We start from the raw sequence: 15,639 nt of genomic DNA on the forward strand, positions 1-15,639 counted from the left end.
GTACAGGGTGTTGGCTAGATACCCTGGAGCAATGAGGAGTTACGTGCCTTGCTCAAGGGCCCTTCTGCCATGGATGAAGGTGCTGGTAAGGGTGGGATTTGAACCTGCGACCCTCTGAACTGAAGACCAGTGCTCTAACCATTCATGGCTACCCCCATGGCTCAATGGTATTCATATTGCTCATATTGCTTTTGTGAACATGACATGACTAGAAACTTGTTGGAATCGTGTATCACTTCTTCACCAACTGCTGTAGGTTTCACATGGATATGTACAAAACCAGTGAACCCTCTCTTTTTCTACATATTGTATATCTTTTTCTACATATTGTATATCTTTTTCTACATATTGTATGTCTTCCTCAGTCTCTGTCCCCCTGTCTCTTTCTCTCATTGTCTCTTCTTGGTGCTGCTTTCACCTGTGCGTCTGTCTGTCTATCTGTCTGTCTGCCTGCCTCTCTGTCTGCCTGCCTCCCTGTCTGCCTGCCTGCCTGCCTGCGTGTCTTCCTATGTGGCCCTATCTTCTCGTCTTTTCCTTCTCTGTTCTGACTCTGACACTGCCTTTCATCATCTTAACCCGGGCAAAGGGGCGCACACACCTGCCTTATTATTTCCCCAGTGTGGGCTAATTTTGCTTTACGCTTTCATCCCCAAATTGGAGTTCTCCTTTGGCCAGCGGGTTGCCTCATATGGCGTGAAATTTAAATGAACAGAAAATAATTTGATTGCTGGGGAAGAGAAAGACAAAATGAGACGTCTCTGAGGGGAAAAAAACGGCAAAAGGCACCCACGCCAATGACATTTAGCTCTCTAAGGTCTCTGAGCTATCTGACAAGGAATCTGCAGTGGGAGTTGCACGGCCATGAGGTTACTGTGAGCAGACAGAGGAGGACAAAAGGGTATGAGACTGGGGGTCCAGAATTGGGTCCCCATTACATTATATTTATTGGGTAGGGGGCCCTTTCAGATGACTTTGTCTTGGGCACAGCAGAAGCTGTCAGCGACCCTGCCTGTGAGTGTTCACAGCCTGCATAGACGCATAGCATTATGAAGTAATGGATAGTTTCATTAAATGGCAGACTCATGAAGTCTGTCTGCCACACGCTCTGTGGGGGAAGTGAGGGAAAGTCTGATGAAAATGTGTTATGCGTAGTCTATTGGCACTGCTCTAAATAAAAGCACAAATTAATCTTCCACATCTGAGATGTTTTGTGGACTTTCCTTCTCACCCAGAACTTTCCCGCCGTGACCCACCAGATAGTGAAGAACAGGAGAATGAATGATGCCCCATTTTTCTGTGTGGTACATTTTTGCGGTTATTTATTATGTTTTGAATTAGGACTCACATAGTCATTGTTTTTGAGTTAGACAATAACTGTTTTCAGCCTTGACTAAATCCATCGGTGATATAAGCTTGCCACGATTGCCATTGGTGACAGCTAACTCAGCCTTGTAGATTTCAATCTTTTTTCTTTTGCTTCTACTGTATTGCTCAACCACATAGAAGCCAAGGTAATGTTATAAACTGCCACTGGGGGTGTGAAGAAAGGCCAATGGAAAACTGCAGAGAGAAGGCAGGCCTACAGTACACGTGTTGTTGACCACTCGTCAAAGCTGGCACATCACATCTGCCCACTCTCCTTTGAGACAGGCTCTCATCTCTTCACATCCCAAAGACGGCGAGATGGGCTTTGATCACATGTTGCCTCAAGCAACAGAAACCTGTGGTATTTGCCGAGAACTAGGCATTTAAAGGAAAAGTTTCAAGGCCTTTCCAAACATAAGTGAAATGTTTCACAACTCCGAGCAAGAAATCACAGACCTATTCTCCCAACTACAGTAGAGTTGTGGGTTGTGTGCTGACATATTCCTCATTTTCCCCCGAGTCACCGTGCAGGATATTTTTGGCGTCTCATAAATCACGGAATCTATGGTTCCAATTTTGTGCTTAACCCCCACCGTATGATACCGCCTCTCAGGACTCATCGCTTGCCTCTATTTGGTGAACGAAAGTGAAAGTCAATAAAAAAGCAATCCAGGCCGTGTGAAATCATTTTGTGACCTCCAGAAAAGTTGGTCACCACAAATGTTCTGCTGATAGAAAGTCCTAAGGCTGTGTGTAGGCCGTGTAGGATCTACAGGTTCGACGAGGTATAGTTTGACAAAATATGCCACGACACGTGTTAAAATGCATTAACGTGCTATGGCATGACATAAACCCATTTCTATGGGAGAGAAGGACACCATATTAACAGAAAAATGGCATCACCTTCATGGAGATCGACAACGCCCTCCATGGCTTTTCAGTGTTTAAGACAAAGCTGCAACCACAGCGCGAACATAAATAAAAATCCAATGCATCTCTATCTCTATCAATCCTGAGCTGTGAATTGCTCCTGCAAAACAAATCGATATCAATGTGACCACCCCATCCCAGCACCCAAAACGTTGTAGGCCTACGTGCTGTTCGGTCTGCCATCTTTATTTGTCCGCCATTGCTTTTCTTTTCAAACTACAGCCACAAGTTCGGCAGCGGTGTTATTATTAAAGGCGCGACAACACCTCCGCCGAGACTGTAAGCCACCTCCATTAACATGAAGGACAAATTGACCCCGATTCCCACGGCTCGCCCACTCTCACACACCGCTCTCGCTCCGCTTGTTCTGCGGGGAATTGGGAAATATTGACACTTCAGAAATAGTGACGGGGTTCGGAGAGATTGAAAACAATCAGGGCAACAAACCGGGGGCATCAATCATCATCAAGGTTTGATTGCGTCGCAGCGCAATATGAGAGGTGTCGCGAGAGAGAGCGTGGGCTAATTACCGGGTGCCGAAATCAAAAAGGCAGCAAATGCCACGTAAACAAAGAGGAATGATTGCAGCTAAGCAGCGCTCAGGTTCTTGGTCTAATAACCCCTTTAGAGGGCGAGGGAAAAGGAGGGGGAAAGCCATGCGGGTGACTAGTTTGACACACATCACATGCGCAATAGAGCCTCACATGGGCAATAGACCCTCATCTTCCTATTTCTCTAACACCCCCCCACCCAACCCCCCACCGTTCCAGCCTCCTTTTTTTCTCTGATGTTTCAATTATGTCGCTGTGATGAAGTGCTGTCGTTAACGAACTTGAAAGCCAGGCCTCATTGTCTTGGAAACTGCTCTTGAAATCCCCGGACTGTCAGCTTCAATTTGACATTGCGCATTGTCACTCAAATGAGAAAAGGGGGGGGGGAAGAGGGTATCGAAGGGCCCTGGCTAATGGACGATGATCACAATTAAAGACACAATCAGTAGGCCCAGTGCAGTGTAACTAAGATAAACTGGAACAGAAAGAGACCCCCCCCCCTCCCAAAAAAAAAGGAGAAAGAGCAAAAGGCATTTTGCTATATTGCAAAGTAAGAGCATGTCTGGTCTTAATGTGATGTTTTTCAGAGATTAGATAGCAGCTGTGATCAATACAGATTAGCAAGAAAGGTCACAACATCCTGGGCTCCATTTTTACTTTTTCTTTTTCTCCCCTCCAAATGTATCTTGCCTTATCAATTCATCACTTTGTTCAAGGACTTGGCGATAAGTAAGACTTAATTTCCACCAAATCTGACAGAAGGGTGGAGAGAGAGAGAGGGTGAAAGTGTGTGTGTGTGTGTGTGTGTGAGAGAGAGAGAGAGAGAGAGAGAGAGAGAGAGAGAGAGAGAGAGAGAGAGAGAGAGAGAGAGAGAGAGAGAGAGAGAGAGAGAGAGAGAGAGAGAGAGAGAGAGAGAAAGAGAGAAAGAGATAGTGAGAAGGAGGGAGCCAATGCAGAAGCTGTAGCAGTAGCATAGACCACACACCCACACACACACACCCACACACACACCCCCCAGTTCAAACAGTCTCTGCAACCATGTGTGGTGGGTCAAAGCCAGGGCAGTTAATATTTGATGGGCTTTTCAAGCACAACTCTCTTCTCTGTCAGACGATACATTGACTTGGCCTGTCAGTAGTTTGTGGGTGTGTGTGCGTGCGTGCATGAGTGCGTGCGTGTATGTATGTGTGTTTGTGTGTGTGTGTTTGTGTGCGTGCGCGCATGTGCATGTGCATGTGCATGTGCATGTGCATGTGCATGTGCATGTGCATGTGCATGTGCATGTGCATGTGCATGTGCATGTGCATGTGTCTGTGTGTTTGTGTGTGCATCTGTGTGTGTGATTATGTTTTTCATTGGGAGGGTGGGTGTAGGTTATGAGGAGGATGGTGGGCGGGGTGGGGGGGGGTGTGGTGTGGATGCGGGGGGGGGGGGGGGGGGGGTGGGCGGGGGGTTAGCATTGAAATGCCGAGGAATCCACCAGGAGGGGTCATAGAAGGGGCTGCCTCAGAATGAATAAAGTGCAAAAAGCAGAAAGATAAAATGCAAACCTCTCTGTCCTTGCCTTGCTGTCGAGTGTGGATATTGCCGAGACCCATCAGTGTAAGGGAGAGAGGAATGAGATAGCAGAGAGGGGTAGGACATTGAGTCTTCTATGGAGAATCATTGCCATTGACCAAGCGAATAACTTCAAGGCCTTGCTGCGCTTTCATCTCCACGGGTTGCAGAAAGACGTAACAGATGCCCCCGTCAAAATCATCAAAGCTAACTAATATCGACTTGCAATGTTTTTGCGTGCAACGTTTTCAGGGAAAACATGAAATCATGTGTTATTGATAGTCTAATTTACACCCGGTGTAGCTGCTGTCCTGGATATTGACACGAAGGAAATGTCCTCTGGTCTCCATTTGATTTTCAGTCGAAAATGTACGTAGTGTTCAATTGCTGGCATGCTTCCGTGCGCACCCAAAAACACAAGGACTCACACTAATGAAGATGAAGAATTTCCATTTTCAGACAGGACAAGGGGCCTTTACTACAAAGCTGGTTCAGGAGTAAGCCAGTTTATGTATGCAGCCTATTGACAAATTTCAACTTTTAAAAAAGGCTTTTTGTGTCTTTATCAAGTCAAGTCAAGTCAAGTCAAGTTTATTGTCAATTTCTTTACATGCACTGGTCATACAAAGAATTTGAAATTGCGTTTCTTGCTCTCCCATGCAGACATAGACTAATCTAGGTAAGGACATAGACAGTATAGACATAGACAGTACTCATACATGGACATAGACAGTATGGACGTAGACATTGCTCATACAGACATTTAAAGTGCAAGACTGGACAACAGAAGACTTGTAGAGAACATACATTAAGAGGAGGTATTTTGTTGTGCTTTTTCTAAAAGTCCTTTATAGCGTTCTGACATAGTAGTTTAAGTTCAGAGGTAAATCATCTGGGAAAATTGCACTTTTCATACATGAAAAGGGGGATCTTTTCCATGGTCCGCCATTTTGAATTTCCAGAAATTTACATTTTAAGCTGCAAAATTTATGCCTACTATACTTTGGTCATACTAGTATTATATATTAGTTTAGTAATTAGTAAATATTCATTAAAAGATTAAATTTGGCAATGGGCAGCAGAGTTTCAATGAGCAGCACAGTTGCAATACCAACTCTGGTCACCATCTTACACGGTGCACTTTTACAGTAACTTAACCTGGTGGTTTATTACTCTTGAACCAGCTTTGTAGAACAGTATAGCCCCTTGTCCTGTCTGAAAATTGACATTCTTTCACTGGCTTTGTAGTATAGGCCCAAAGAGAATAGGGAACACCAACATGGATACTGGACACCTCTCCGCATGCCCAACGGAGGATAAAGATCAATCAGGACCAATCTAGGCTAGAACACATAAATGGTCCTCATCCCATCCAGCAGCTTTCTCACAAGCAATTACACAACAAAGGAGTTTTCAAGGGCTTTGGCATTTCATTAATTATCCTCTCTGCCTGATTAATTACATCACAAACGAGAAGATGCTGAAAAGCACTTCAGGGCCAAAGCTAACCTAACTCTAGCTGATGATGGTGCCCTCGTGTCTGAGAGGAGATGGGGTGGGTGGTAGGGGCTGGAAAAGGAATTAACTCTATGAAATTTCTCTCCAGTTAATGTTTACTGCAGCTATGTTCACTTATGTTCATAATTTGGAGATCTGTGCCACTTGCATGTGTATGAAATTAATCTCCAGCTATGTTCTCCTTTCACATGATTTGGAGTTGTGTGCTGTGTTGCTGCTGCTGCTGTGTGTGTGTGTGTGTGTGTGTGTGTGTGTGTGTGTGTGTGTGTGTGTGTGTGTGTGTGTGTGTGTGTGTGTGTGTGTGTGTGTGTGTGTGTGTGTGTGTGTGTGTGTGTGTGTGTGTGTGTGTGTGTGTGTGTGTGTGTGTGTCACCAGTTATGTCCTCCTTTGTACAGCATGTGTGCGTGCATGTGTGCAGAAGCGTGATGGAGATTGGAAGCAAAAGGTGTTAGACGAGAGGAGTTATACTGGGAGCTGCGATCTGAATCACACATCATGCTCCTCCACCTGCTCATTAGTGCAATCACACACCACAGACGACAGACTCTTCCCTTAAGATTACAGGCAGAAGAAGATGAAGATGCAAAAGGCTTTGGAGATGATGGCGTAAATACCAAACGCACACGGATTAGCACGCACTAGCAAATACGCACATGCACACACATATACAGTACATGCATGAACACACACCGAAAATGCACATACGTATACATTACACATATACACACATGCATCATGTGCTCACATATACACGTGCTCTTACAGATTATTCGTTTTTCAAACATGCGCCTGATTTACATGAACAAGGCTATATAAGCTTCTTAACGGAAAAAGCATCTCGTGTGATGAAGGCGACCAAAAATAACTTACTTCAGGTCTCACAAGCTTCTGTGTGTATAAGGTGCGGCTTTTATTCATCAGCGGTAAATCTTGCTTGTGTGAACCCCCGACGCAGTACTTGTGCTTTGCAGGCTAAGCTCTGCGAGCGCGGCATGATAGAATACATATGCCGGCGCAATCCCCAGTAAAGCTCCCCATGAGAAGCCCTCCTGAGTCCGCCAGATTTGAGGAGCGGTCGGGGACGGTGCCCTCTCTCCTCCACCCCTCTCCCCTCCTCCTCCTCCTCCTCCTCCTCTTCCTCATCCTCCTCCTCCTCCTCCTCCTCCGTGTCCCCCCTGCCCACATAAGCAGTAATCCACCGCAGGTAACCTATCTGATCAGAGCCAATTGTTCCCCCAAGTGCGAGCCTCATCTAAGCTGGGGGCTGGAGAGCTGTTCAGGCTCATTGAACATCAATGGCTTTCTGGAGCGCGATCCCCCGGGCGATAGCAGGCGGGTGCTGGGAGCAGGTTTTGGCTCCGTCCGTACGCGCTTGCTCGCTCCAGCTCGAGTCGAGTCGAGTCGAGTCGAGTCAGGGCTCCGGTGGAATCGGTGCCAGGCCGGGGCCACCTCTGTTTATGCAAGCTGCTGCTCAGCCTTCCAACACACACACAACACACACCACACTCACACATGCACGCACACACACACACTTGCACACACACACACACACGCATGCGCGCAATCACGCATGCACACGCACACACACACCCACACACAGACATTGCACCCATTTCTCTCTCCTGTGTGATGCCACCCAGTATATCTCATCACTGCACATCATGGCCAGAACAAAGAGAATGAATTGAGCTAGACTGTCAGACCTTGATGGGGGGAAGAGAGAGAAAGAGAGACAGAGACAGAGACAGAAACAGAGACAGAGACAGAGAGAGAGAGAGAGAGAGAGAGAGAGAGAGAGAGAGAGAGAGAGAGAGAGAGAGAGAGAGAGAGAGAGATGATAAATCCTTAAGCTGAACTAATCAAATATGGCGTACATGGCACAAAGACAAGGCTGACAGAACCTGCTCCTATGCAACAGATCAGTGGCATCATTTTTTCCCCACTTCACTCGTACCAGTGTCTGTCTGTCTGTCTGTCTGTCTGTCTGTCTGTCTGTCTGTCTGTCTGTCTGTCCACCCTGTCCCTGTCTGTAATTACTTAGCACCCAATGCAATATAGTAGTAACAACAACATCGCTCTCATCCTCCCCACGACCACAAACCCATTGAACTGTCACTGTTTGAACATGAATAATTTGTTTGGTCATTCAGACATACAGTAGTCTAGTAATCCAAAACCAGGAAATGCCTTTTTTCCCCTCCAAACAATGTTTTATCTTTCCGACACGTTTGAAGAAAAAGCAATCAATACAAAACCACACCTAACCCTATCCCCCACCTCCTATCCTACCCCTCTCCGTATCCCTTTCTCGTAGCCCTTTCCCTCTTTTCCTCAAAGGATTAATCTCCAAAGGTGTGAGCTGCTTTCAGCATTGGCTTTGCCTAGGTGCAGATTTCTTTGAAATGTATCAAATGCATTTTGAAATGTAATAAGTACAGGGGCAGGAACAAGGAGGCTGGGCCTGCTCTCATCTTGTCTGAGGAGCTCGTTTTTTTTTCCTTTTCTTTTTTTGTGACAGATGAAGCAGCGGGCGACCCCGCTTTCTGCCGCTCTCTGATAACAGGGGCCCACTCGGTCTTGGAACCAAATTGCCAATCAATTTCACACCTTTTCACACGACACTGATTGCTAACGTTTATGAGGAGGCTTAAAGACACACGGTGGTAGAAATCTCATCACTCCCGCCCCATGCCCCCCCCTCCCCCCATCACTCACACACACACACACACTCACACTCACACTCGCACTCACACACGCACACGCACACGCACACGCACACGCACACATCCCCACACACACACCACCCCCACCACAATCCGGCAGCCTGCATTGCATCAAAGGTTGGGGTGATGGACATGACATGAGCTCGTGTTTAGAGAGAGCACATCTGCTGTAGACCCACAGACAATTTGTTACCGAGATTTCTTGGCGTGACTCTCTATCTTGCTTCGCTCGTTTGTTCCCATTTGCTCCAATCCAATGGCCCAAACCCGCCCCGGTTGCCAAGGAGGCACCTGACATTTAAACGCCCCCAAATCGCCCAATTTCTTTCATCGCAGATTGACTTTGCACGTGTGCACACACACACACAGACACACACACAGACACACACAGACACACACACACACACACACACACACACACACACACACACACACACACACACACACACACACACACACACACACACACACACACACACACACACACACACACACACACACACACACACACACGCCAAATGGGGAGCCATATGCCTGAAACATTTGCAAGGATAAATCCCAATAAAGAATTAATGGATAGCAGATCAAATCATCAAGCTGTTCGCCTTTCGTCTCAATTGCGCCAAGTTTAAAATATTTCCGTACATGCCAGTACGATGGGTCGTCCAAAAGCACTATTGGCAAGAGATGTGGGCGATGGGTGATATATTACAGAGAGAGGGAACTGATGCACTGGCCTACCATCCAAAAGTCTTACCCCCATCCCAACTGCCCCCCCCCACTCCCCACCCCCGAAAAAAAACCTTCTGGCCTTCCTTGCGGAAAATGACTCTGGACAGACAGACATATTTACACAAAGAGAGCGATTTCACGGCACATTGTTAACTCTGCCCACCATCCCAAGGAGGATTTTTCTCGCAGTGTTAAGCCTGCCCTTCCCAAAACAGACACTCGACACCCCCCACAGAGACAACAAAACCTACATCAAAGTGCAAACGCACTGAATGCAACATTGCACTGCAGAATTTCAAATGCGAAATTACAAGGCCACTTAAGGGGATTTTGTGTAAGCATGCATAAACAGATGCTTCTGATTTGTGCTAATAGGCAAACAACTCAATGGCACAGCTCAAGGAAGGCGACAAAGGGGTCTGTTGTCCCAGGCCCAGGGAGGGAGGGGGCCCAAAATTGGGTCCTCATTACATTGTATGTATTGGATGGGGGGCCCTTTCAACTGACTTTGTCCTGGGCCCAACAAAAGCTGTCAGCGGCCCTGGCACAGCTGCTCCCGGGGACAAAACAGCGGTTCTTCAAAACTTCAAAACAAAAGTTTAAAATATAAAATACAAAACAAAGATTAGAATGGAAAACAAGAAGAAAAAGAAGCGGATGATCGGTTTTATGCACAACAAAAAGCATAACAAAGACAATCTCCAAGGTGTCTAGAAGGAGACAGCAGCACAACACTGCACACAGGAAGAAGGAAGTAAAAATAAACACACAAAGACGAAAAAAAACAAACGTCTCACCTGTCACCTGGACTCCGATACGGAAATAGACATCGGCGGTGCTGAGATATCGCTCCACCAGGATGTAGTACCAGTGTTCCCAGGACGGCACGCTGGTCTCCAGCTCGCAGGGACTCCACTCGCGACAGTCCAGGGCACTGGAGTTGTGTACCGGCGGCGCCCGGGAGCGGATCTTCAGCAGCACGGGGCAACTCTCACCGCTGTGGTTGCGAGTGTTGCAGTCCACCAGTTGCACCTTGACCCGGGATATGTAGTTGGGGATGAACACTCTGAGACAAGGAGAGAAGGGGAGGGAAAAAAGAAACATCACAAACAGTCTTATTCATAGTTGTATTACTGTAAATACTGTAGGAACTACTAGGGTTGTAAATCACAACCTCCATGACGATACAATTCAATATCGATATCTTAGTATTCGGTGCGATTCGATTATTTTCTGCACTTACTGCCCCATGATATGATACAATGCAATTCGATTCAATCGTCAGATTATATTGCGATATATCGATAGGCCTACATTTCGATGATTATTTACACCCGTAACTTAGTAGCTGGTATATGTAGCTCAATATGGGTACTCTGACAGAAGGTTATTGTGAATGTATAATAATGTGTGTAATTAGCTTATTACATATCAATTACAGCAATGTGTTAGTGAGCTATGTTTTTAGTTAGTTCCCTCAGAAATACAACAGAAAGTCACACACACATGAATTGCTTCTTCTCAAACATATGGTGTAGGTCTGGGAAACAACTGGGGCCTGACTTGAACCTGGGTCTCCATTGGTGTTTGGCCCATTACAGCACAACACACAGGTGCTCTAGGCAGTACACCACAGCATTACCCATGGATGAATTCTTGGCATAGGGCACACACTGCCTGTATCATGACTTTATTACATGGCGCTACCAGAGAGAGTAGAGAGAGAGAGGTTCCATTGGCCCATTGTTTCCGGGTTCTATTATTGCAAGGGGGGGGGGGGGGGTGGATCCCCCTTTAGGCAGACCTAGGTTGACCTAAGGACTGTTCTATTCAATGCTAGGAGCATTATGACACGCCCCTTTAGGCAGACCGGAACCTGGTCATGTTAGGTGCCCATACCAACCTATTATGTTGGCATATCTCTATATACTTAAAAGAACCTCTGGCGCTACCGTAATTGCGTTCAACGACAGACTAAGAGGGACAGTGTCAATAACACATTTGTCCATTACAATTACAACACAATACAATGGTCCATTTGTAGTTTTAAATGGCTAAAATGGTATTTATTAAGGCACAATAACCACATTTCCCTTCAGAACAGTAACTACAGCATCTGAAGGGGGCAAATGGACTCATTTTCCAATCCACAACTCCATTGTGTTGATCTGCCAAAAATTTGCCAAATGCAACAATTGTGTTGCAATAAATAGTGCTACCAATACTTTGCAAAATGGAGGAACATGAAGCGCTACCAGGAGCTTCATTTCATCCCAGGCACACATGCAGCCACTCGACTCAGCTGCAGATGCCCAGCTGAGACTCCAACTGTGCAGGTCTGCTCCATATTCGTGGATGCCTTTAACCCCTTAAGACACGGCTTTATAAATTAGCTGTTACCAGCATGGCAATGACCAAGTCGTAATGTATTACTAAAGGCCCCGTGCACTGTGATAGTAGTGTAGTACTATAGTAGTTCACTTTCAATGTCTATTACAGCGTGCCTCAGGAGGTACGGCGCGCATTAAGGGGCTACAAACAGCACCGCCGACTGTGCGCCAGTTGAGATGTCTGGACCATGTCCAACTGACTGCTCTGAAATCCAGCAAGTGTAATAAAGTTGCCAGCCGATATAGCTAGGAGGTAAGCATTACCTCTTCAACCTGCAACACCCCCGCACAAATACTCCGTCTTGCACACAATCACCAGAAGGATTGGTGACATGCCTGAATCTCTTCACACACTTACAGACAGAGAGAAGAGCGGGCGAGAGAGGGCGAATGAGAGAGAGAGACAGAGAGACAGAGAGAGAGAGAGAGAGAGAGAGAGAGAGAGAGAGAGAGAGTGATAGGCAGTAATTTCCTACGGCTATTGGTGGAATCATTATGCAATTCCTATCAACATGCAATTGCACAACTTGAAAAATACTGACTGTACCGGAAAAACAACAGTTAATAACTAACTACTAAGTCTGTGTGTCTCTGTGTGTGTGCATACACAGATCCTTGTATCGGTGCCCTGTGTCTCTCTACAACCCATTGCAAGGGAGACATTGAAACATGTCATCGGGCGCCAGATTGGCTCGGCGCAAATCAATCTCTTTTGTTGCATCATAAAAGCCTGAATGACTAGACGTTGCCATCTGACATTCGCTCACAAACCATGTCTATTAAACAGACATATGATCGCGTCAGCTGGGGAAGATGGGATTCTATTTAGACATGTGGCTCTGAAATGAGAAAGAAGTGTGATGCTGAAGTGAAGCAAAAACAAGACAGATGATCTCACTATTACTAAAGGCATAGGTTTGTTAGCAGTGAAATCAATCACGTTTTCCCTCCGTCACATCGGTTGCTTTTGACAAATGGTAAGATGAGGCTTTTCTTGAGAGTTTGTTATACAGGAATGACGCCTCTGTTTGTGTGTGTGTGTGTGTGCTTGCGTGCGTGCATGTGTGTGCGTGAAACTTTGTAAAATTTCCAAAAGGATCCAAAGCACGTCTTTTCAGTCAAGAAATAAAAAGTGTATTGATAATTTTACCATGAGACCACTTAAGTTGTGCAAAGTCCAGCACATCAAAGAAGTGCCGTCAACCCACAAATGAAAGTTTTAGAAAACACTGCTCCAGAAGTGAACTTTGAGATTGCAGTGAATTTGTGATGAATGCAACAAATGAACTTCTCAGGCCATAAGCCCTAGCCTGTTTGATGCTAACTGGCAATACATCCAAACTTTGCACCAGCCATTTCCCAGCTGTATGAAATTGCAGGAAAAAATCTGGATGAGGTGCAGCTAAATCAATTATTTTTGTTGCGTTATAAAAGCCCTGGTGGTTTAAGGATACAAATTGAAATCCCTTACAAACAGTAGCTATTAAAAAGACATGCTGCCAATGACAGGTGAGGTTTCATTTCCCCATAGGACGTCATCAGGCACAAACTACCTTCAGTGGGATTTTCAGGCACGTCCGGTAATAAAAAGAAGATTAATTGTGTCATTATTACTAGTGTTGCAGGTCTTCTTAAAATAAAAATAGCGTAAAATAATTAAATAATTAAGATATTTGGGCATTCACTCGCTAATTGACTGAGCTGCTGTCTGGCTATGGGGAGACAAGCGTTAGGTTATCTTCATGTGTGAATACAGAGACGAGAGAAAGGAAGTCAGTGATAGCTGAAAAATATTTATGTGTGGCAATTTTCTCTGAGGCTTGTGACAGTTTTTCAGATGAATATAAGTCGATAATTGGCCAGTACACACTGAGGCTCCTCTCAGTTAACATCAAGCAAAGTCTACAGTGTGTGGGGGCACCAATTTAAGTGAGAAAAATATCTCAATCAACAGCCAGCAGCAGGCTCAGCAGCTACCCTCATACTCTGCAGAGGGAGATGTCGGAAAACAAAGAGGTGTTGTTTTAGTGATGACTGCAGACAGTTGCTCAATCAGATTTTGCCCGAGAGCTCAGGGGAGACGGAGGAGACTATACTGTCGAGACTGTGCTGAATGGAGAAGCAGCTAGCCTTACTCATCATACATTGTCTTCCCTGCCATTAATTACTTTCACAATGAAAACAAAAGAGGAGAGAAATCTGATTTACCCTCCACTGAACCCAAGCTTTTATTTTTTGATGTTGATGTTTTTTTTGCTAGCCCAGACAACTCAATGTTAGGAGCGCAGACAGCGCTAATTGTGCTGATATCGGCATTTTCAATCGCCAGCCAATTAATGCAGTTTCCACTTTCATGACTGATTGTTCGTGGTGAATAACACATCAAATATGCAATCAAAGGCAATGGTATAGTGTTTACATAATCAGCAGTCAGAGAGGTTTACTCAGAAAAGGCTATTTCATTCTTCTAATCTACCCCGAGGAGAAACAAAGACGTGGCTTTACCGTACTTCACATTTGTTTGATACCAAGTCTTTTCATTTTTTAAATTCTTCATTAGTTTCACCTCACAAGTGATTAAACCAATTATCAAATGTGGATCCATTTTGCAACAGCTGCTAATTAAAACTCACATCGAATGAAACAACTTTCTTGCAAACATCATCAAACACCGCTTTATGCAAGCGGACTAGCAATATTGCAAAGGTGGACATTTTAGAAAGTCTGTAGCAAACAGTATTTCATCAAGGGACACTGTGATTAATATGTAAAACCTTCGTACGACTGTGTGATTTATGCAATCAGAAAACTTCAATTGCAGACCTTTTGTACAGACTCGATGATTTAACCATGACCTCTTCACAGTGTAAGCATTGAGGAAAACATGAAAAATTACACCTGCAGTGCTGCTTCTGGTTCCCGTGTCATAGTCTAGTCACAGACAAGATTATTAAGAGGTGTCTAATATTCTTTTGATCTTAATACCCTTGACAGAAAAACCTATTAGGAATATTGAAGAAAATCTTACAAAGACATCACTACAGGATGAATCCATTTATGCTCCCACTGTACACAACACATGTCCTATTGATAAGCCGTCCCTGATTCAGGCCTGCATGGGAACAAAATCCCCACTACAACCACCGTCTTTTGTGACCATACACTTTACCCAGACAGACAAACAGCAGGGTAAAAAAAACCCCCACAAAACCGTTGTGTACGGAAGAAATGAAAGTTTCCATCAGTTTCTCTGTTGATTCTGATGAATAGTCTGTTTGCAGCATAGAGACTGGAGCCCACATTGCAGGCGGAGGATTGGTTGGGAGTCCACCAAATAGACCTTTTGCCTTTTGACTCCAGACCACAGAAGCATTGAGCTGCCGTTGCTGCCCCAGACGCCGCTGTTGTTGCTTCTTGTTGTTGTTAATGTTTGTTGTTCATGCTTGTAAGCACTTAGCAGTTTCTTTTCTCTCCCTCTCTCTCTCTCTCTCTCTCTCTCTGCTTTGCTTTGCTTTGTTAATTGAGAGAGGGGAGCATTAATATGTGAAATTAATGAGAGTGGAAACCTAGTCTGTAGAGGACGGAGAACAGGGAGGATGTGCCCGGAATAATGAATGACAATGAAGAGGAGAGGAGAGGAGAGGAGAGAAGAGGAGAGGAGAGGAGAGGAGAGGAGAGGAGAGGAGAGGTAGAGTAGGTGTGTGTGTGTGTGTGTGTGTGTGTGTGTGTGTGTGTGTGTGTGTGTGTGTGTGTGTGTGTGTGTGTGTGTGTGTGTGTGTGTGTGTGTGTGTGTGTGTGTGTGTGTGTGTGTGTGCGCGTGCACGTTTGAGTGTGTGCATGGATAAGACAAAAAGGATACGTGAGATAATGCAG

The 15,639-nt window shown here is 45.3% G+C and overlaps 1 protein-coding gene across 1 annotated transcript in view; it reads right to left on the reverse strand.

Annotated features, from left to right (window-relative positions):
- tmem8b (transmembrane protein 8B) overlaps positions 1-15,639 on the reverse strand; it is a 119,404-nt gene that overhangs the window by 68,998 nt on the left and 34,767 nt on the right. Inside the window, exon 6 of the mRNA XM_063193561.1 lies at positions 10,174-10,442. Coding sequence (XP_063049631.1) covers positions 10,174-10,442 — 269 coding nt within the window. The remainder of the gene's footprint in view (positions 1-10,173; positions 10,443-15,639) is intronic.

The sequence above is a fragment of the Engraulis encrasicolus genome, chromosome 3 (genome assembly GCF_034702125.1).
Source record: "Engraulis encrasicolus isolate BLACKSEA-1 chromosome 3, IST_EnEncr_1.0, whole genome shotgun sequence".
NCBI classification, from domain to species: Eukaryota; Metazoa; Chordata; class Actinopteri; order Clupeiformes; family Engraulidae; genus Engraulis; species Engraulis encrasicolus.